Genomic DNA, 24,522 nt, shown 5'->3' with positions numbered 1-24,522 from the left:
CATAGCATCCCCCGGGCCCACGAGTGCATGCACACAGATGCATCCGCATCACTTCATGCACACTTCAATGTGTGTGTGCATGTGTGTGTGTATATATCTGTCCCCATACACCTAGCGAGCACCATTATGACTGCACTAACTTGAAACACCCCCAGTATTTATCCCTGTTACCCCATATCACGATCCCCATCACTAATCACTACCTAGTAATCTAATATTATTCATATATCACTGTACCCCCCGGACCCACGAGTACATGTGTGCATATGCACCCACATCGCTTCATGTGCAAATCCATTTGTTTGTGCATGTGTGTGTGTGTGGGTGTATCTGTGTTCATGTACCTAGCGAGCACCGTTACTACTGCGCTATCACCATTACTTGCTTATTTTCTTTTAATCCCCCAATCACATATAACCACTAATTGAATCATCACCATATTACTACTACTACACCACATTAACCCCTTGTCCCCCTGGTAAATACAGCCAATCAGTCCGGCTTTATACCTCGCGCTACTGACAGCGCAACATGGTTTATGAATTTATTCTCATTATCAGCATTTAGCTCCATAGGGCTTGTCCTGTATTAATAACAGCCCCAGAAACCCTATTACTTCAAACCATGCTCAATTAACCCTAATGACAGCGATCGCGCACAGCTCCGGCTAACCCGGAAGCTGTGCGTTCCAAATGTGCGTTCCAGCGGCCGGCTCTCGGCCGCTGAACTTCCGGTTTCACCGGAAGTCGTATAGCGCTACACAGACCTGTGTCTGTGGCGCTTTCCAGCACTTAACCCCCCATCAGGTATAAATAGCCGGACAGGAGGGCAGTTGGATTAGCTTGCTGACCCTATCCTGCACCAGGCTGATACACACGCCGCTGACTGAATACTATTTTGATGCAAAACGTAACTATGTCATTTTTTCCAGTTTAAATGTATGTTTTACCTTTTCAGCTTATACATGCATTTACTGACTGTAACCTTTGTATGCCATAGGCTCCTTGATAAAGGTCCATGTTGGGAGGGACCGAAACGTCGGAGCATACATACTCTTAAGTATATTGCCTAACTGCACTTATTGGATTAAATTATCTTTTTATCTAAATCACAAGGCTGATTTGTGATTTTGGAGAGTGCTCTGCTTCCACACTGAGTGTGGATCCTGGACTATTTGTTGGGTACATGCTCTTGCATGCACCTTTGCCGGGCACCCCAAGTGTTGCTTTGTTGGGTGAGAGTGCGGTCTTTCCAGATATCTATATATATATATATATATATATATATATATATATATATATATATATATATATATATATATATATATATATATACATATTACACTGCTCAAAAAAATAAAGGGAACACTAATATAACACATCCTAGATCTGAATTAAAATGAAATATTCTTATTAAATACTTTGTTCTTTACATAGTTGAAGGTGCTGACAACAAAATCACACAAAAATTATCAATGGAAATCAAATGTATTAACCCATGGAGGTCTGGATTTGGAGTCACACTCAAAAGGAAAGTCGAAAAACACACTACAGGCTGATTCAACTTTGATGTAATGTCCTTAAAACAGGTCAAAATGAGGCTCAGTAGTGTGTGTGGCCTCCACGTGCCTGTATGACCTCCCTACAACACCTGGGCATGCTCCTGATGAATTGGCGGATGGTCTCCTGAGGGATCTCCTCCCAGACCTGGACTAAAGCATCCACCAACTCCTGGATAGTCTGTGGTGCAACGTGGCATTTGTGGATGGAGCGAGACATGATGTCCCAGAAGTGCTCAATTGGATTCAGATCTGGGGAACGGGCGGGCCAGTCCATAGCATGAATGCCTTCATCTTGCAGGAACTGCTGACACACTCCAGCCGCATGAGGTCTAGCATTGTCTTGCATTAGGAGGAACCCGGGTCAAACCACACAAGCATATGGTCTCACAAGGGGTCTGAGGATCTCATCTTGCTACATAATGGCAGTCAGGCTACCTCTGGCAAACACATGGAGGGCTGTACGGCCCCCCAAAGAGATGCCACCCCACACCATTACTGACCCACTGCCAAACCGGTCATGTTGGAGGATGTTGCAGGCAGCAGAATATTCTCCTTGGCATCTCCAGACTCTGTCATGTCTGTCACTTGCTCAGTGTGAACCTGCTTTCATCTGTGAAGAGCACAGGGCGCCAGTGGTGAATTTGCCAATCTTGGTGTTCTCTGGCAAATGCCAAACGCCCTGCACGGTGTTGGACTGTAAGCACTACCTTTTGTCTATTCCATTTGCACAACAGCATGTGAAATTGATTGTCAATCAGTGTTGTTTGCTAAGTGGACAGTTTGATTTCACAGAAGTGTGATTAACTTGGAGTTACATTGTGTTGTTTAAGTGTTCCCTTTATTTTTTGAGCAGTGTATATATTTATATTTAATTATTATTCCAATTTTACACAAATTATATGAATAATATATATGAGTAAATATGATATTTATAAGTTATAACTATATATTTTTTTCATTCTAATCATTTTTATAGTCAAAAACCTGGACTATACCAGATTATGACATACGCCAACATATCCCTACTCGGATCACATGTCACTTTGTATACAGAAATAAATGGGCAAATCACATATTTAATCTACAGGATTTACGGACTGATGTTTGGGAGGGCTCCATTTTGTTTGGGAGAGCCAGTCTAGCCACCCTGTAGTTAAGCCTCCGATTATGTTACAGCAAATACTCTTCAGACTTGTAAATTGCCGGAAAGAGGTTTGTAATGGCCCCAGATATATTTGAGAAATGTCTTAATTCCCCGATGGCCAGGTTGTGGATTTGGGAATATTAAAACATGTTTAAAAATCCTGATTCCCCAATTCCACCTAAAAACCTGGTTTGGATTTTAGTTTGATAAAACAAAATCAATAATTCTAATAATAATAATAATAATAATAATAATAATATGATAAAAACAGCTAAAATATTAAAAACTTTTGCAATCCAAAACCCAAAATTAGGATTTGAAATCCAAATTTCAAATTATGGAAACATTTGAAAAATGGCTCAATTCAGATCAAATGTCCATGGGCATATGGACTGGGTTTTGGTTTGGTCCAATACAATTTGGGTGGTAATGGACTGTTCGGGACAAGTTTGAGAACCTGTACTCTAGACCAGTGGTTCTTAACCTTGGCCCTCAAGTACCCCCAACATGTTTTTTAAGGTCTCCACACAGAATCACAGGTGAAATAATTAGCTTTTAAAATGTGTCAGTGAATAATAAGCACACCTGTGCACCTGCCAGATGACCTGGAATACGTGCACTGTTGGGGGTACTTGAGATCTGAGATTGAGAATCGGTGCTCTAGACCATAGTAACCTGCTCTCCAAGACTGTACTTTCTTCTCAAGTGACTGGGCCTTGCTCAAGTAAGTCAATATGAATTGCATCGTTAGGACCTGCCCCCTGCACAAATCTAAGGGTGGTCATGTAGGTATGTACTGTATGGCCCAAACAACTTTTGTTTAATTGCGATTTGCAAACTTTGCAATATATCAAAGGCAAAGCTGCACTTTTTACCACATGATGGTAAACAGTCATAGATCAGACCACATTGTTGAGTTTTGAAAATGACAAAATATACAGTGCATCAATCAGTAGTTTGCAAACCACCAGAAATAGTAAAATATTTTAGATCTGCTTTTGATAGGTGAATTGCTCAAACCACATGCTTTGGCAACCAGCCTAATTAACGAGTTTGAAATTCGTGTTCCATTGCATAGAAAAATAGCAGCAACAATCCACAAAATAAGCAATAAGAATTGGAAAATTATTTCCAATCACAACTATAGCTTACCGTTTTCAATTCAAATATCATGTCCTGACATTTGATTGTTGACCTCTACATCCCCTAAGACTGTATTGCCGTGAGATTAGATGCACAAGTGCTGTAGCAACATATCTCTCAACATTTATAATTTGTGAATGAGGGCCTAGTCATACAATTCTCCAAAAAGGAGGTGGAACTGAGTTACATTAGGTTGAGTCTACATCATTTAGTAGCGTGCTTAGAAATGTTAAAGTGCTAGGCCACCCTAAACCGTTCTAGCCTGTTGACACCTCTTCATTGTTGCCAACACAGAGAAACATACCTCCCAACATTCTCAGTAGTTGCGACACACATTACTCAATCATTGTCAATCAAATCAATATAGGCCTGCGACCAACCAACTGGCACATTTATCCAAACCTCAGGGTTGCGCGATATATCGTTCTGGGTGTATGGCACAATGAATATATTTTTATATTGGTTGTGACATCAGCTATGGTACACATTGTCTAACGTGTACCTAGCCTTACGCCAATGAGCCAACAGAATGCTATTGGTCCATGAAGCCAATTTGCCCAGCCTTTATTGTGGAACCTAACCATAATCTGCCACCACTGGCTTCCCAAGGGAGGCCCATGCTGGATACTTTACATTTGCCCTGTTTAGTGTTGGTGCAAGTAGGATACTTTTAACAAGGACTCGATTACACACATTCACAAACCTGAGTATTATAACATTAACCATTTGCATCAACTTCCAATGGAGTCTCCTGGATTCATATAATTCCAGAAGATCCATTTTCTCCTGGGAGATAAGTATTAAACTGCAGCTTGGAGGGCCCCAACACAACAGCAAAAGCAATGAGACTGTTGCCCAAGGATATAGCTACCCACTCTCTGAAACTGATTAAGGCTTGGAGGGGGTTCCAGGACCTGGTCTGCTGGAAAAAAAAATTTGTTAGAGATTTAAAAACAGGGCGGAATTTTAATGTGTCAGTTTGGGTGTTATTTAGAATCTGCTGGAAAACTTCATCAGTTGACAGTGGTTTCTATGTGTAATTGATAGCATTTACTAAGCAGAGGTTTTGGTGTCTAAACTAAAGCCACCGTCAATCTCTAGTGGTTTCTGAATACCAATCATGCTATGATGTGTTCTAATTGGCAGCAGGTTCTACTGAAACTACTGTAGATTAGAAGCTATTTTATTCATATTAATTTAATGGTGCTTTTACAGCAACAAGATTCACCTGACATCATAGCAACAGACACCCGGCGTCTTTCACTATGCGGGTTTATTAGAAGTTTAAGTGGAGGAGGATAAAGTTGTAAGAAAGAATAAGGAGAAGAAATAAAGTGATTGCTAATTGTGGTGTGTTTGATATTCGGATCAATCGTTGCCTATCAAAATCAATTCACTTACCTGCTGTTTCAGCAAACATGCCTGTGTGATGCTTGTCATTAATCTGGGGTTTCTTTTCTATTCTTTTTCCGATGGTCTTTAACATCAATGGTGCTTTGATATTCAATTCTGTTCTATTCTATTCTAAAGTGTGCTGATTCTGCTGTATTGCCATTAATACATTGGCAGATTTCAAAGCCATAGCAACATAAGCCTAAAAATTGGGTTTATGTGCATGAACAGACCACAATCTGGGTCCAACTTATGTCTGAAAGGGGATACCCAAGAGGCCCGGGATCAATGACCCTGCTCACTAGGAGAGTTTTTCCTGGCACATGAAAACTGAGTATTAAACCTGGAAATTCTGAAAGGTGCAACCCGGGTCTAATGAACCGTGTAACTCAAAGACATTGGCCAGGGACAGTAGCACTTTATAATGACATCTGAGTCATGTAGCCTTATGTCTGAAACTGATATTAGTATATTTTGCCTGAAATCTCTCAGTCTAGATTTTGTGATGCCAGGGAGGAGAGTAGACTGAGCCTGTATTGGTTAAAGAGGTATGGACTGGCTTGCCCACTGCCAATATATGTGTATATACTAATACTAAATAAAAGGACAACAGTTCCCCATATAAAGTGTGTTCTCTTGTAGTTCAGTGGTTAATCACTTCCTTTCTGCGTCAATATGTAGATAAGAGCTAACCAGTGACAAATCTTACCTCTGTGGAGGAGGGGGGTTGCCGTGAGGCCGGGCCCCCCCTCCACTGCCACAGCTGCTGGTCCCCACTGCCACGGGTGCATGCTGATCCCCACTGCCGGTCCTAACCCTTGTTGCAGTCGCGGGAATGACATATGCACAGTACCTTTTTTGGCACTATGCATAAGCTGGCACCCAGCCACTATGGGCTGCTTCGGCATCAGTCCATAAAAACATATTCACAGTCCCGGGTATCGCCCTCTGTACTGCACATGCGCAGAATCCGTTTTCATGGCCGGCCCTCACAGCGGTCTGTAGAGGCATCCAGGCGGAGGGAACACCTCCCAAAGGGACTGCATTGAATGAAGTGGATCCAGGTGCCATTAAAAGCACCTATTTCTCTCCTATGACTTGTGTGCAGTTGTCATTTGCAGTTGGTGAGTAACACCAGTAAGATTGTAAGTAACTGACAACAACGGAACCCCAAGACAAATGTAAGAAACCAATGAGTAAACAGTGGACAGTGTGGCAGAATAAGCCCATCCTTTCACAAGTGTGTTTTGTGAATATAGTGCAAGAGGGCACACAGAAGGCAACAATTTGAATGAATCAGATCAAAACAGTTTCAGAGCAATGGAATAAATTAAACTGGTCCAAGTCTAGAAATCTAGAAGCATCCTTGTCTCTCATCCATTTTCACCTGATTATATCCTTCTATAGGAGAGATGCTTGCTAGGTGAGGATAGCATCAGCTATGAAAATGGGAACATTGGTTGTGTTTTTCTCACAGTTTATCTGTATTTAGATAAAATGTGATCAAAAGCTTCCATCACTGATCTGTTTGAGGTACTGGCAAGTGTAGCTGACTTCTAAGATAAAAATGTCAGAGAGAAATGGCTTTTGTCCCAGACGTGTATGTGAGGAATTCAGAAGATTTCATTCACAAGTGTGAGAAGTTAGTGAAATAGATCAAATGCAATAGATGTTTTCTTAGAGCTGATATACATTTTAAAGGGAGAGGGAAGAAAAAATATGGAAGGGCAGCATACTGTATAGTGACACCAGATAAGACCTATAAATCTGTATCCTTATCACATACACATGCTCAATGTCTCAATAGATGAAATGCCTGCTGTCTGATTTAGCTTGACATGCCATGTAACATGTTTGTGAATAAATGATAGTTACAACAAGCTGTATGAACATTGAGGGGGTATTGAAAATCCGTTCAAATTTTTCACCAGGCGAAAAATTCAGACTGTCGGGATGCCCCTTCAGGGATAATGCCAAACAGTGAGGAAGCCAGCTTGTGGCACCCCCTTGGATAAAGTTGCCAAGGAAAAGTGCAGTAAAAGGCAAGGAGCTCACAAGGGACAGGAAATACAGAGCTCTTGGTGGAGCAACTGGATCTTTTACATGGTATGGATTCTCATTGTAAATACCTGAGCTATTGTACTAATATGGTAATAGTGTTTTAGTGTTTTAACATTAATTAAATAATTTGTCTGAAATTTGTCCAGTTGTATAAACAGAGTCATTTTTTAATCTGGCAGGCATCGGATTGGAGGCATTCCCTCAATCCTTTGTTGTAGTTCCAATTTTCTGCAATAGAATGGGTCAATGTAGACCAGCACCAGAGTATTGCTAGGTACATACCATACTAGAGTTGTACCAATGTCCCAATAATCGGGACATCGTCCCTATTTCATATAGTATGTGTGAACGATTGTTTCGATATTTCATCGATAAGTCCTGAAAATGTAGCCCACAGAAAAGAAACAGCACGATTTGTCAGGGGTGACAATCTGGGCCACAATTTACTAATATGCTGCAGTATGTGAGTATTCTCAATAATCTGACCATAATTCCCATGTTTTTTTCCATGACATCCTCACTGTGGGCAGACGCATGCAAATTAAGTGTGGTGTGGCAGAAAATCGGTTGCTTAGTGTGACGCTCAGATGTTGTCGACTTCAATTTGGTGAAAAATTGTCCTGATTGTCGTGACGAAAACAAAATCTGAAAGTGTGTATCTAGTGGGTATGGGTATAAAACGGAACTGGACAGTACCCTGGAACGCCGGACAGGCTCCATTCATCAATTTCTGTCATTCCGGAGCTTGTAGTGTCCAATCCGGTGGGTGCCTGTTTGGGGGTGTCCTGTCGGAGGGGGTTGCCTGTGACAGCTGTCACCATGGAGAGGAGGAGTTAGAGAATGAAGCCTCCCTGTATGGTCCAGGCATGTAGAAAAACCGGCACGGTCCGAACCACATGGGGAGGTTGTAATCTCCCCTTCCCCATGGGGTATGGGTGAAAACCGGACCAGGACAAAACCCCCGGACTGCCGGACCGGAATTCAAACTCTGCATTTTGTAGCTTGTAGCCTCCGGTCCGGGGGGTGTCCTGTCCGGGGGGGCTGCCTGTCACACCTGTCACCAGGTAGAGGAGGAGGGTAGAATAAAGCCACCCTGTATGGTCCGGGCATGTAGCAAAAACCGGACGGTCCGGACCACCCGGGGAGGCTGTAATCTCCCCTCCCCCATGTCCCTGGTGATAGCTATCACAGGGACACCCCCCCCCCCCACCCAGACAAGACACCCCCCGGACAGGACACCCCCCGGACCGGACCCTACAAGCTCCGGACTGCAGATTTTGATGTCCTGTCCGGCGGTCCGGAGTGTAGTCCGGGTCCAGTTTTTACATAGTCCCTTCCTCTGGTGAAAGTTATGCTAGGCATCCCCCCGGACAAGACACCCCCCGGACCGGACACTACAAGCTCCAGAATGCAGAGTTTGATGTCCGATCCAGTGTTCCGGGATCTTGTTCGGTCCGGTTTTTACATAGTCCCGTATCTACTTTATGGCTCTTTGCGTTTACAAATTGCCTCATGCTTCTGCACTGCTGCTGGTTACTTGTGATTGCTCATGATTAATGACTGCCTTTGCGAGATATAAGTGACATGTATTTAGATTGGGGATGAAGCAATTCTGCAAGCGATCTGTGTAAAAGGGTGAATTATTATTCTGAGTAGCTTCCCTAATCAGGCTATTTGTGGTTGTGTATATATTTGTATTCTGTTATAAACAGATAGAACAGTAACATTTGATCCAGGAAACAGTTTGCAAACAGAACATTTGGATTTGTTACCCTGCCTATACCACTGCATCCATTTTCTGAAATGATATACATACAATGCACAATTAATCAAGTAAAAAATATCCACAAGTCCTATCTGTAGATTCATCAGTATGTGTTTATTTCTAGTTAAAACCTCAGAAACACAGCTTTGTGCCAAAATGAGCAAATGTTCCGGCCAGCTGCTACTTTTTACTGAGAGCTCTAATCTCCCTTAATGAATCTTCCATGTCTGACGTGATTAGTTATCCACAGTGCACAAATAACTAACTGCTTTGTCACACTGCACTGGATGCTCAGTGAGGACGCTGTCATCTTCTGGTCCTAAACAATACTTCTAAGAACAAAGCCTATGTATTCTCTAGGAACATGTGACCTCACTGAAGGCCAGATATATCATGCTTCAAAAAGTGATAAAATGGAGAGTGATAAAAAAAAATAATCCAATCAGCTCCTACCTGTAGTGTTACAGGCTGGGCTTGAAAAATAGGAGCTGATTGGCTGGTGGTTTATCACTCTCCACTTTATCACTTTTTAAAGCGATACATCTGGCCCTGGAAGAAGACACTTTGTGCATCTGCACCTATGATGTCTGTAAGGGTATGGGGTCATTGGGTTGACCAAATTAAGGTCAACATACATTGGGTCGACCACTGAAGGTTGACAGGCTTTAAGTCGACACATGAAAAAGGTCAACATGCCTAAGGCCGACAGGGTCAAAAGGCCAACACAAGCATTATGTCAACATTGGGAAGGTCCACAGTCAAAAGGTCAACATGGGTTTTTCATGTTTTTTTGGTCCAAATGTCGACACAGTTGACATGGACACCGAAAAAGCGCACCGCGTGCGCTCGCCATTATTCGGGCTCAGCATGCTATCAAACTCTCCCTCCAAGCCATAGTAGATGGTAGGCCATGAAATACCGCCTGTCGGCACATGTCGGCTCAAAAATATGTGAAAAACCCATGTCCACCTTTTGACTGTCGAACTTCCCAATATGGACCTAATGCTTGTGTCAACTTTTTTTACTCTGTTGACCTAAGGCACGTCGACCCTTTTCATGTGTCGACCGTCAGCGGTCGACCCAATGTATGTCGACTTTAATAGTGTCTACCTAACGACCATATACCGCCTGTAACTCCTAGGAAATTTATATGTCTTCAATGTAAGATTGAATCCAGGCTGTATAATAAGCCTCTTAGATCAGTCATCAAAGTCCCTATTTAGTAGGCGTTTCCCACACTCCTGTTATTCTGAGTGACTCCTCTAATCTCCAGTGCCCATGTGCAAAGCTACTGGATAAAGAGAGGGAGAGAGCAGTAAAGAGGTGTAAGCTGTGAGTGGGAAGCACTTTAAAATCATAGTCTACATTTGGGAGCAAAGACTACAGATCATGAACATTTCCCAGGGCCACAGAAAAATACATTAATACAATGTTGAAATTTACTTCCAGTGTAACCCACTGCTGAATTCAGAAGTATCCATTAGGGCTCCTATGATGGTAAGGTATCTGGGCACATCACATTCAATTATTAAGATGGAACCCCATTCCAATTCACTGTAATCTCCATGGTATTTTTGTTCCCCTAAAATGGATCTCTCCTATGAGCACTAGATTATAAAATCTGTGGGCATTGTTTAATGTTTACAGCTAGAGTCTACAATCCTAGATGGTTCATGACCAAAGTACTTGGCCTGTTGGTATGCTCATGGAATGTTCTTGTGACACTCACTATACTTATACCCCTTTTACACCGCCGAAAAATCCGGGTCAGCGGCGGGTCAGACCCGGATCATCGGCGGTGTAAATGGGGTACATCCGTGTCCATTTACACGGGTCCTCTACCCAGGTCCTGACCTGGGTAGAACCCAGATAGGACCCGTGTAAAGGCCGGTGTAAATGGTCCCGCTGCGGGTGCAGGCACCCGCAGCGGGTCCACAGCGTGCAGCACTGGGGAAGCTGTCCCCAGGTGCTGGGAGAAGGGGGGTCCCTGCAGCTGCTGAGGGGAGGTGGGGGTACCTGTCAGCCTGCGGTCGGAGCCGGAGGGGATGATGTGCGCCGCCGCTGCTGCTGAATCAGGCCCAATATCATACAACTGCGGGGGATGATGGTCGGAGCCGGAGGGATGATGTGCGCCGCTGCTGTGTACCACCCCCCGGCAGCCGGTCCCTGCGGCGAATGGACAGTCAGTGTCGGCGGTCCCTCCAGCGCATGGGAACTAGTACTAGTTCCTATGCGCCGGAGGGACCCCCGCCACTGACTGTCCATTCGCCGCAGGAACTTCGCGGCTGCGGGGGGAGGTACAGCAGCAGCGGCGCACATCATCCCTCCGGCTCCGACCTCAGGCTCTGACCATCATCCCTCGCAGCCCGCAGTTGTAAGATATTGGGCCTGATTCACCAGCACATCATCCCCTCTGGCTCCGACCATCATCGACCGCAGTTGTATGATATTGGGCCTGATTCAGAAGCAGCGGTGGCGGCGCACATCATCCTCTCAGGCTCCGACCTCAGGCTGACAGGTACCCCCACCTCCCCTCAGCAGCCGCAGAAACCTCCCTTCTCCCAGCACCCCAGGGGGCAGCTTCCCCCCTCTACCCCTTCAGAATTTTTATTTAAGTAGTATATATATATATATATATATATATATATATATATATATATATATATATATATAATGTGTTGCCTCCTGGCAACAAGCAATTTCACCCCCCTTGGCAACGAGCAAGCATTTTTTATGACATCCACAAGGAAAGGCAGTGCTAAACCCAGGTTCAGTATAAATGGTGCAGACCCAGGTCCGACCCAGGTCGAAGTGCTGTGTAAATGGGGTATAAAGCAGGGTCAGACCCTGGAAACTCCAGCGTTCAAAGACCAGGGTCGGACCAGGGTTTTTGGTGTAAAAGGGGTATGACACTACAGTTTTGCGGAACTTTCCAAAAAATGATGATAGTGACAAAGTGATTCTGATCAAAGCAGATTATAGTGAAAATAATGAAGTGCTACAGTACTTTACAATCAGTCTCTTCTAGATGCTGGATTGTACATTGTGGTGAGTTGTCTCCTTTTGTATCACAACGTTCTTCTAATCAAGGTGCAGTATCCCAGTCATAGTTGCCTACCTTCCTGCATTCTGCAGGAGACTCCCTGAAATAGCAGCAATCTCCCTCTCTCCCTCATTAGTCTAGCAATCTCCCTCATTTCACCTAGCCCACATTACGCTGTTACGTTTTTGGGGAAAGAAAGGAATGATAGATAGATACATTTACATTGAATCATCAGCACAATTTCCCAGCACTTTAGCAAGTATAGTAGCCAGGGCCGGTGCCAGTCACAGGAGCGCCCCAGGCGGGGGGGAGTCTGGGGCGCCCCAACACACGCTCCAGGGGGGGGGGTGTCATGCGGCCGCTGTTGCTGTGCTTAACGGGGGGGGGGGGGGGGAGGAGCTGGTGGCAGGAGATGCGGGGGGGGACAGATGAACAGTGACGGAAAGTGATTACCGCACCCCCTCCTCACCCGACTCCCTCCTCTGGAGCGGCGGCCAGCGGCTTCTTCCTCATTCCCTCTGCGGCTCAGTCTGACTGCAGGAGCCGCTACCAGCTGCTGCTCTCTTTTAATGCCCTCGCTGAGCGCTACCGTCAAATCCCGGTGGCGGGAGATGCGGCGGGGGGGGGGGGGACGGTGACTATAACCAGTACAGGGGGTGGGCTCCAAGGGGGGTCATGCAGCGGCTGCCACTGCGCTTAAGGGGGGGGGGGAGTTGGTTGTGGGAGATGTGGGGACAGGGAAGGACGGTGACTATGACCAGCACAGGGGGCGGGCTCCAGGGGGAGTTCGTCCTACTCACCAGTGCTCCCAGCTCCTTTATTCCTGTGCTCCTCGGCGGGACTCTGAACTTTGCTGCTGCTGATGCTATTTTCTATGCTGCTCATTACCGCCCTCCAGTGGCCGGCGCCCTAGGCAAATGCCTAATGCTGCCTAGTGGTGGCGCCGGCCCTGATAGTAGCTCTTACTAACTGCTTTGGGCCTCATCTACATTTGGTTATAAGACATTTTACGCTTCTAGGTGCCACATTCACAAGCTTTTTTCACAATCTCTCCATATATGGAACTAGACACGCCCTTTGAGTGGAGCATGACATGCCCCCTCCATGGGTCACTATGTACTACCAACTCTCTGAGACTAGTTTTCAAAAGTAGGCAAGTATGATCCCAATATTACTGTAGATTGCAAACGGTATGATGACTAGTAAGGAAATTGTTAGATCCTTAGAACAGACCTACAGTATAAGGCAGTCTGCGGCTTTGAGTGACATTTTTTTCCATTAGGACTGCAAGACAGCAAAATGCCATCACATTGTAAACCATTCAGATAAACCACATTATAATACTAGTTTGCCAGCTTCTTGGAACAGACTATTGCTTTATGTAGATACAATGCAAACTACTTGAGATCTCCTAGTATTAGGTTACTGCAAACCTCCTTTAATATAACATTGTTAATATAATTGATTGTAAGTGTCTATTGAGAATGTACTTTATTTATTAGTTGAAAGATACTTAGATCAGGTTTTCTATTGAAACAACTTAAGCAAGTGACCTATGCTATGGCAGCTGTTGTGGTACTAGAAGTTCCAGAAGACCATGTCAGTCTTTAATTGATGGATTGGTCAACACCAAAAGCTTGATATACACACGGTCGACATTGACAAAGGTCAACACATAAAAAGTTTGACACAATTTTTTTCGGTGTCAATGTCAACACCTCAGCATGTGGACCCCTCAATTAGTGCACCATGTTTGCCTACCATACTTTACCTTTCCCAATTGGTGTCCACATAGAGCAAGAAAAAGTAAAAATAATATATACTCGTGTCCACCTTTTCATGTGCCGGCTATTGTCATGGTCATGTCCATTTCTTTGTGTCGACATAAACATTGACGACCTATCATCTGGATACCTGCACAACGACACTGTGAACACTGGCACTGATACCTGATTTAAACAGTATACATGTACTGCTATGTTGCAGAACCCATAGGAAACAAATGGAGATGGTATAAATGCTATCTACATGAACAAATATGAGAAAGGTGTAACTAATGGAGGACCCAGGAAAAATGTGTCTCTAATTCTATTTACAGAAAGGCTAAGTGGTTTACTACATGTGCAAAGGGCGCAATGGAGTAAATGGCACAGATCAATAGACACTTGTCAGGTTTCATTCTATACTAAATACATCTTATCCAGCTCCCTTTCTGAATATGTATTTTACTGGATGCTTGTAATAGGACTAGCCAGTTCAATAACATGATACTATGTAATCTATAAATGATCTATTACTCTCAATCTGTTTTCTATACATAAGATAAGTGATGATGTTGATTTCACACATTTCTCTCTATCTCTCTCTCTCTGTATATATATATATATATATATATATATATCCATATCGTGGGGATAGCACTCTCCCAATATTCAAACAACTGCCGGGGTGCCTAAAGCCAGAAAGTCCCAATCCTGGATACTTCCAAACGCATACGAGTGAAAATTGGAGACACTCACCGGACATGCTGTAAAGCGGTTGGGTACAACATCCCAACAGTCAGGACCCAGACAGTCAGAATTCAAAAAGCGGCATCCCGGTGGATCGTGGTGAATATTTTTATCCTACCCCCCAAAACACACACACACACACACACACACACACATACAACGTAGACTAACCCTTCCCCTAGTGCCTAAGCCAAAACCTAAGGCCGATACTTTACTTTGGGATCCATCAGGATTATGACCAATGGGATCCAGCTCTAGGATCCTGCCTACATCCCTCTAAAAGTATGGCCAAAGTTGGTATGTTCTACTTGGTCTATTAAGAACATGATTGGATATCAATAGAACAGATGATATACAAGAAATGTTATTCTCAATAGGCTAAAGCTAAGTACATCCTTCAGTCATGCACCAACATTAAAGCAAATCATTAATGATCTGTTTAGAAACTAATGAACACATTAGTCAATGTTCGTTCTAATCAGAATGACCATAAGACAAAGACCATAGAACACCACCTGCCATGGAAATCAGCTCATTAAAAAATATCTGGTTCTGCATACACCCTACCTTTACCTGCATAGGTGTTATAGACCAAACAATCACTATTGCTATTGGGACATGCATGTGGAGTGCGCACAAGACTTTTTACAAAAAAACAGATATGTGAACTTTTATTTGGAATCCTGATATCCAGATATAACCGTAAAGCCGGTAAATCATTTCTGCGGTTTGGGATAATGCCATACACAAAAGCGGTTTATCTGTACAGTCGCTATGAAGAACTATACTAAACTGTGCGACAAAGCACAGTGGCATCCTGTACATTCTTTAAGTTAGTATAGTTAAGTTGGTGCTCTAAATTCTGGAAATCCCCAAGTCCCAGACATTTCAGATAATAAATCTATTAGGGAATGCTAAAACTATGGCAAGGCATGCTGGGATGTGTAGTTTCACAACAGCTGGAGGGCCACAGTTTGGACATGGCTGCTGTAAGGTAACGTCAGTCCACGTCAGTACAGGTGCGTGTAGTAGAAGAACTGCCACTTACATACATATGTTTGTAAAACATTCAGGTGCTTGTCAGATCCAAGGAGATCTCAATGTAAAAAAACAATGGTAATCTCTTAATAATAGCTTGTACTCCGATACCTAACAACTGATTCACTGACATACTATTAGCAATATTCTTTATGTATTCTAATTTATACATTAGGTTTGGTGTCCCTGTAACAAAATGAATACCTGCTAATACTACTAAATACTAATAAAGACATCACTAGTATGTAATCTAGGCAAATAAGTCTTAAAAGCTATACGAGAATATATATATATATATATATATATATATTTATTTGGTTATAAGTGTTGAGCCACATATATAAAGTCTACTATACCTTTCTTGATCTTATTAAATATTCCAACGTGCCTGAAGTACAGTTATTCATACAGATGAAAAGGGGTAGACAACCTGTGGCTCTCCAGCTATTACAGAATTCAGAATGGGCATGCTAAAACTTGTAGTTCTATAACAATCTAGAGAACACAGATTCCTATTTGACATCCCAAATAATTGCTTTGTTGCCTACCTAGAAAACATCCCAGGGTGCAGTAACGCTGTGCCATCACTCCCAGCTTATACTGTACTCCTTCCAGGAAATCAGAGTCTTCAAGTAGTTTTAGATCCAGAAGATGTGAAAACTTGTCACTGATGAGACGGTCTGCGCCACTGAGCTGGCCAGTGTCAGCACTTTGTGTGTAACACAGGGGCTTCTGCTGTGCAGGGACTCTGTATTCTCCCTCTGATCACATACTAATGTGTTCATGAAGGCAGTCTGTCCACAGTGTGTTGTTGGATTTAATGGAGCTTGGCAGTTATAGGTTAAAGTAAGAAGAGGTGGAGACTTTGCAGGGTCCTGCAGACTATTATTACAACGCATCCTGGCTGTTCATTCATAGTTTGAAGCTCTCACCTCATTCCACTCTCTCACCCACGCATTACACTAATACATATGTACATGCTTAGGGATACGCACACACGCACACACGCGGTTCTTTACATAGGGCTTTCTCCAGTTACTAAAGACTTGCAGGATATAGCTCTTCTACACAATACATAGCTATAGATGCTTATAGACTGCACATAAACAAATACTGTATACTTCTATACAGAGATAAATATATTTCCATTTCATTTACCATTTACCTTACGGTACACAGACATGGTCTGTGCTAAATAATAATAACAATAACAGATGCAAGCACAACACTGAGATCAACAAATTACACATAGGGGGCGAGATGTACTAAGCCTTGTAAAGTGATAAAATGAGAAGTGATAAACCACCAACCAATCAGCTTCTACAGTACCTGTCATTTTTCACATACAGCCTGTAATATGGCAGCAAGGAGCTGATTGGCTTGTAATTTATCACTCTCCATTTTATCACTTTTCAAGCTTAGTACATCTGGCTCATAGACGGGAATGCAGGAACACAGACTGGACTGATAATGTAAATATGATTGGAAATAGTGTTTTTTTGTTTGATATGACATATTCACAATTCAAAAACGATTCTAGTTTGTAAGTATTCGCAATACCAAAAGATGATTACACGGGAATATTTTCTTTTTATTTACCTCTAATGGTACCCTGTCATACACATCATGGGGCCGATGTAGAGTTGGGTCTACATCCTTTTTATTTGCGTAAATTGTGTGTCTGTTCCATTTTGCTGCAGCAGGAAAGGAGATTCCCATTAAATGTAAAGGGAAACAGCAGGTGTTTGTATTTCATTGAATGTATATTGTATTTAGAATGTATTTAATTATTTTTTGTATCTGGTTTTTTTTTTTTTTTTATTCATGCAGAGGCGCCCAACACTGGGATTGGTTACGATGTGTCCTGCAGGTCTTAATAAAATCATGCAAGCAAGCCCAGCATGTTAGCTATGGGATTCTTTATAATATGTTGTAACATTCCTGATTTCATTTCACATAGGACTGGCCTGGTTACGTTTAGGGCCGTAAGGGCACACACCCTACTATTCCGTTACTATGTTAAAAGCAACCAGTCTGAAGTCTGGTTTCTATGATCAGGGGGCTAATGTAGGGGCTGATTAATAAAACGGTAAGTGGATGGGGTTCAGGCTAGTTATTTATTTTATATTTAGATATTTAGTAATATATTTTTCTACTCAAATATCTTCATAACACTGGTTATATATGAAGTGTATGCTATTTTTATTTATGCTTTAAACAAATATACAGTAGTTATGCCCCGTACATATGGGGCACCGGGGGGTTTGGGCTGAACGACCTAGTTATGCACAGATCACTCAGCACCCAATGCTGCCCCAGCACTGTGTGCTGAGCGATCTGTCACTGGACGTGTTCTAAATAGAGAGAACATGGGCGATGAATAGATGTTTCAACATCCCTGAAATATCTAGCCCGGCGATAGCGATGCGCTGGACCGCTCATCGCTATCACTATGGTGCATACACACACTGCGATTTGTGCTTTATTTCTAAGCGATCTAGTCAGATATAGCTTAGAAATGGGGTTTAAATCGCATCGTGTCTATGGCCCATTATATGGATGGTAACAAGTATGCAAATCTGTCGTTATTAAATGAATGATGGACACACTGGCAGTATATCACAGCTGTAAGATTAACACAAACGCAACAATCAGTCTGGCTACTGATTTCAAAGTTGGTAATGTAATGGAGAAAATAACAATTGTCCATTTGCTCCCAAATGCTGGAAAATAAATAATGGTCGTTGGTCCATTTAATAAAACGGATTTGTCCAAATAATCGTAATTGTCCATTTTCCTGCGTTTGGGGGGGGGCAAATGATTGATTGTCATATCATTCCCAGACAGGTTGGACAATTAAATCTATTAGTGTGTTCCTATAGGTGCCCACACACGGTAAGATTTTATGAACAATCCAATCTGTCGCCAAAATTCCCATGAAATCCAGTACACTCCTGGCCAAACAATATCATTCACACACACACAGAACGATTGTGTAAACAGAGGATTAGATGGGTCATTTAACAACTAAAAATCATTAACACATCACCGGCACATTCATCATGATTATGCACGGAACGATGTGTGCCAAATTATGCATGACAGGTCGTTCATCTTTCCACCTGCTGAAGGGATCAGTGAGGAAGACGACTGACCAGTGGGTGTGCACAATGGATCATGCCCAAACACGGAAAGTTTTTAAATGATTGGTTGTTCCAATTGGTCAAAAACAGCCATATCTTTTAAAATATCTTACCATGTGTGGGCACCTTATAAAGTTGGATACACACCTAAAGATTTATTGGTCCAATCTGTCTTGTAGGAACACAAACCTGGTAATGATGGGAGTGAAGGAATCAAATTTTTGCTCCCAATATCTGGAAAGCGGACAAAAGTAATTCAGAAAAACGAACATTTTTGATTTAACGAATTTATGCATATTTTATATCTGTTTTCTGGCATTTGAGTGCAAATGGCTCACTATCATTTGCTCCCATACATTACCAGATTTGTGTTCGAACCAGCAGGGCTGCCATGCAGGGGGCTCCAGCCCTAGCCCTAGGTCCAGGAAGACAAGGGGACCAGGACTTCAGATTTCCCTTGATCCAATGTAGAGGTTGAGTAGTGCGGCCAGCGCAGACACTGGAGGTCTCACCAGGCATGCTGGGGTTTTGAGAATGAAGGGGGCCCTGCCTAAGTTGTCAGTAGCGGGCCCCCACAATTTCTAATGGCAGCCCTGCCCACCAGACAGACTGGACATATAAATCTTTCTGTATGTACTCAGCTGTAAGGACCATGACTAGCTGCACTAGACAGATTAATTGGGAACAGTGCACCTCAATGTAATATTTACAAATAAACTCTCATTTTGCATATAATTAATCTATGGTTCTGGATACACATCCTGTAGTTATTTTGCTATAGAAAAGTAGTAAGAGAAAAGGCAGAACACATAAGAGGGTAGAGAGAACATATCCAATAAGAAATCCTCATAGAAACCCAGATTATTCCATTGACAAGGCAAACTGTATACAGCAGTTACTGGAAATGGCTTCAAAGGTGCCATTGCACTTATGATAGCCTAGATCTATGTAACACCAGCAAATACTGGATGGGTGTCATATATGTTATGTACATACGGTATGTTGGTATAGTAAAATACTGATATTCCAGGCTAAATGTGGTTACCTTCCTCAAAGTAAACATCTACTCTGGTATTAGTGAAAGAAGGACTGCAAACCTATTTTTATATGGAATGTCTGGGAATTCATTTAGTACCAATGTTTGTCTTGAAGAGTCATATGTTTTAGTCATGGATCATATGACAGCCTCCATTGTTCGGTCTTCTCTTATTGTAATAAAATGTAGTCCTTGGTCAAATTATCCATGTACAGTACTTACTGAGTAGAAGAAATACCTCAGACCAGAATGTCCCACCCATGCTCCACCCAAATCATTCAATGAGGGTATGGGGAAAGGGGAAAGGAATTAATTCTGCACTGAAAAAATCTTTTTGCTCGCCTTTTAGGCTATATCTGCTATCTCTTTAGTATTCTATATTTGATTTCATTAAAATATTTTTTGTTAATTTATTTGAAAAAGAGAGGTGGTGCTACCCTTCTCTGGTATTTAAATATACAAGAAAGAAAAGGGGGGGACAGTAGAGAATAGGTGTGCACCCACCTATTCTCTACTGTCCCCCCCTTTTCTTTCTTGTATATCCACCCAAATCATGCCTCAAACCTCAGCCAGGATCTACCAGCAACTTTGCTTTTAGTGCAGTCACTCTTGTTCTTGGTCTGTGACGAGGACAAGACCTCTAGAACTATTCTAAAGTATGATAGAGCCTCTATCGATTTATGGCTGTCATGTGTTCTGGTTATTCCAACCACATTTTCTAACTCACAATACTAATTACAACTCCTCATGAAACAGATTTAGAAGAACAAGTGTAAGTGGGTTGGGCTTCACTTTTCCTCTGCAAAATCATCTTATTCTTTTACACAAATTACTAAATAATAATAATGTCAATTACTGCTTGCAGATTAACAAGGTATTTCACCTATTAAAGGTTCAGTATCCCTTATCCAAAATGCTCGGGACAAGAGGAATTTTGGATAACGGATTATTCAGCATTTTGGAAAATATATATATTTTTTTGAATGAGGTATCCTGAGGTACCTTGCATTTATGTTGTATAAGCATATCCAACACATGAAATCCACACACACACATATATATTATTTGTGCATGAAACAAGGTTTTAAATCATGAAACAAGGTTTGTGTACAATCTCAGACACTGACTGTTACATATCATGTCCTCATTAGTGCTGTGACAGATGTCCCCAGTAGGGGTGCCGGAGGGGTTCCCGACAGTCGGGATCCCGACAGTCATTTACCCAACATCAGGATCCCGACTGTTAAAACGCCGACAGCCGGGTGCCCAACGGCCACCCGCTATTTTCCCTCGTGGGGGTCCACGACCCCCATAGAGGGAGAATAGAATAGGTGTCTCGTGTAGCGAGCCACCGTGCCCGCAGCGTGGCGAGCGCAGCGAGCCCGCAAGGGGCTTTTTTGCGCTCGCCATGCTGTCTGACTCTGGGCAGTCGGGATCCCGACGTCGGGATAATAACTGTCAGGATCCCGACTGTCGGAGTCCCATACCACACTCCCCAGTAGTGCCAGTTACAAATGAGGTCCCCAGTAGTGCCAGCTACAGATGTCCCCAGTAGGTTTTTAGCAACAAAAAAAAAAGTGCTTTCTGGAATCTATGGATAAGTGATATTTTGGATAACGGATATTTGAATAAGGGATACTCAACCTGTATTATTGTTGCAGACAGTAATGAACAATAGTGGGGCAGATGTATTAAGCCTGGCGAAGAGATAAACTGGAGATAAAGTGGAAGGAGGTAAAGCACCAGCCAATCAACTTCCAACTGTCATATTTCAAACACAGCTGATTGGCTGGTGCATTATCTCCTTCCACTTTATCTCCAGTTTATCTCTTCGCCAGGCTTAATACATCTGCCCCATTATCTGCAAATAGCAGTGAGGTAAATAGTATTTGTCATAGGGTTCCATTAAAGTGGTGTTATCTAAGTCTACACAAGAAGGGGAAAATCAATCCTGAAAATGCAACCAATCAATTTTACTAGGAAGAGAATGTAACATAGAAGGTGGTAAAATAATATTTTAAGCTAATATATCGCAATTAATAATTCAGAAATAAATTTAAACGTATTTACTTTAAAACAAGAGTTTATTTACAACATTGCATTTAAGTGTGAATCTTGCACCAGCAGACAGATGATAGTCATTTGGCTTTCGATGTCCAGTGCAAACGGAATGATGACCATCCGCCTGTGTCTATCAGCAATATTTATGTGAACAACATTTGGTCACAGACATATCATGTCGGCTGTCGAATGCCATTCACCTGCATCAGGAGCTGGCAGTAATTGACAGTCCAACTTGTAAATGCGCCCACCCACTTTTGACATAGTTTACAATGGATCGGACTGAATATGGGGAACACACTGTCAATTACTGCCGACTCCTGATACGGGTCAACAGATGCCTGTACACACAGCACAATGCGCCAATATATATTTGGATATATTGGCCATCAGCTGTGTTGCACAGCTGACGCGATATGTCTGTGAATGTCATCATTCACAGACATATCACTGGTACACACTGGCTGATGTTGCATCCTTTGCTTAGCCGTTTAATTGGAAGACCAATATAGTGTGTACCCAGTATTAGAGAATTGTTGGTACTTATGTATTATCTGGGCACCCGATTATTTCATTACTTAAGGCATGCGATGCAATGCGATTTTTCATTGTAAAGACCCGATTTTTAATTGTATAGTCACCCATGGGTGATTTCATACCCTCACTATCCAACTACGCATGGAGTTGATCTAATATAGTGTGGCGAGCGCAGCGAGCCACCGAGCCCGAAGCGTGGCGAGGGGACGCGGATTACTGCATCCCCTCGCGGGGCTTGCTGCGCTCGCCACGCTTCAGGCTCTGTGGTTCGCTGCGCTCGCCACACTATATAAAATCAACTCCATGCGTAGTTGGATAGTGGGGGTATGAAATCACCCATGGGTGACAATACAATTAAAAATCGGGTCTTTACAATGAAAATCGCATCGCATGAATTGTATGCCACTATATTGCATGCAGTGCGATGAAAAAATCGGGCGCCCAGATATTACATAAGTACCGAATTGTTTTAAGTACACTGTTCGTACAGCTTTGTGGAATGGTTTTATTGACTCCCTCTAGTGGTATAATACATTAAATACACTTTTACAATGAATATAGAGATAAAACAGTTTGAGATGAAACAGTGTCGCCAGTAATGTATCACAACTGTGATTATTTTCTTACCAACCGTGTAAAGGAATCTTTGTTTATTTTTTGTGCACTGGTCAGTGTGTAAATATAGTGGGGTTACCACCTCGCCCCTTTAATTTAAATCCAGGTGAAATTAAATGTGAAATGTAGTCTTGAAGTCAGCCAGCCACAGAACCTGTGTAATTAATATGTGTCCAGAATTAAAGGGATGAGGTGGTAACCCTAAAATATAGTATTAGTTTAAGAGTGTGCAGATGGTAACAGTGGTCCTGATATCTACAGTTATTTATAGCTAGATACTTTCAATTAGCCAAGTTATTTTAATATGACAATGAGCCTTTTGTAGCCCATGCAATATGCACATGTTCTATGTGTTGGGTGTGGTAAAGGTGCACAGGGAGTGTGACTCATGAATTAAGGGCATGGCTAACAGGATCATGGGAACTGTGTGCCACATTTTATTTTTTAATCAAGAACTCTATTACAACAGGGATCTGTTAGGACAGCAAAAAGGAGCATTCCACACCGAGATGTTACTTTCAAGTGCAAAGTTACTCACTAGCATATTTTTGTGTGTAGTGCATTGATAAACTGAATACATTAAATGTTTTATTGGGAACCTGGAACTTAAGTCTGTCTCATCAAGGGACTTTCACATTTATCTTTCATGTGCATGTAGCACACAATTATGATGATGATACAGAACACAGGACTATATAAATATATGCAAAACACCTCTGAAGGTATATATGTGTAAACTGTGTAAATAAATAACATGCTGCGTGTAACATGTTAATGCAAATTAGGCAACATGTAAATAATGTTGGTATAGTTCTAGGTACACACACAGTAGTTGATGATTGCTATAATAGGGGTGATTACACACATTACGTTGTTGTAGGCTGCGGCATAGTACACCACATTTTTATCTTAGATTCTGACTCTGCAATGTTTATTTGGGTATGGGTCATTGGGGGTTATTCTAGTTCATTCTTTATGACAAAATCCTTCTTAGATGGACAAAACCATGTGCACTGCGGGTGGGGCAGATGTAACTTGTGCAGAGAGAATTAGATTTGGGTGGGGTTTTTCTTCAAAGTGAGATCTATATTGCAGTGTAAAATAAAGCATTCAGTATTTTCCCTGCACAGAAACAAAATAACTCACCCAAATCTAATTCTATCTGCACATGTTACATCTGCCCCCCTGCAGTGCACATGGTTTTGTCCATCTAAGAAGGATTTTGTCAGAAAGAATGAACTAGAATAAACCCCATTATTTATTTATTTATTATTTATTAACAGTTTCTTATATAGCGCACACAGATTCCGCAGCGCTTTACAGAGCATAGTTATAATCAAACACACATAACAAATTACATTACAAGACAGTTTAGGACAAGTACATGGTTAATATGGATAGTTGCATCAGGGGACAGGACACTGAAGCAATCATCAGGGTGGCAGTGGTTTATATATTCTAAGAAAGGCACAT

The 24,522-nt window shown here is 42.3% G+C and overlaps 1 protein-coding gene across 1 annotated transcript in view; it reads right to left on the bottom strand.

Annotated features, from left to right (window-relative positions):
* Positions 1-16,445, bottom strand: part of APCDD1L (APC down-regulated 1 like) — a 42,361-nt gene extending 25,916 nt beyond the window's left edge. Inside the window, exon 1 of the mRNA XM_083146865.1 lies at positions 16,206-16,445. Within this exon, the coding sequence (XP_083002991.1) occupies positions 16,206-16,242 (37 nt within the window). The 5' untranslated portion in view covers positions 16,243-16,445. The remainder of the gene's footprint in view (positions 1-16,205) is intronic.
* Positions 16,446-24,522: the final 8,077 nt, after the last annotated feature.

Source organism: Crinia signifera, chromosome 6 (assembly GCF_055691185.1).
Source record: "Crinia signifera chromosome 6, ASM5569118v1, whole genome shotgun sequence".
Classification (NCBI taxonomy): domain Eukaryota; kingdom Metazoa; phylum Chordata; class Amphibia; order Anura; family Myobatrachidae; genus Crinia; species Crinia signifera.
The sequence above is the reverse complement of the archived record's forward strand: the minus strand, read 5'-3'. Positions and strand labels throughout refer to the sequence as shown.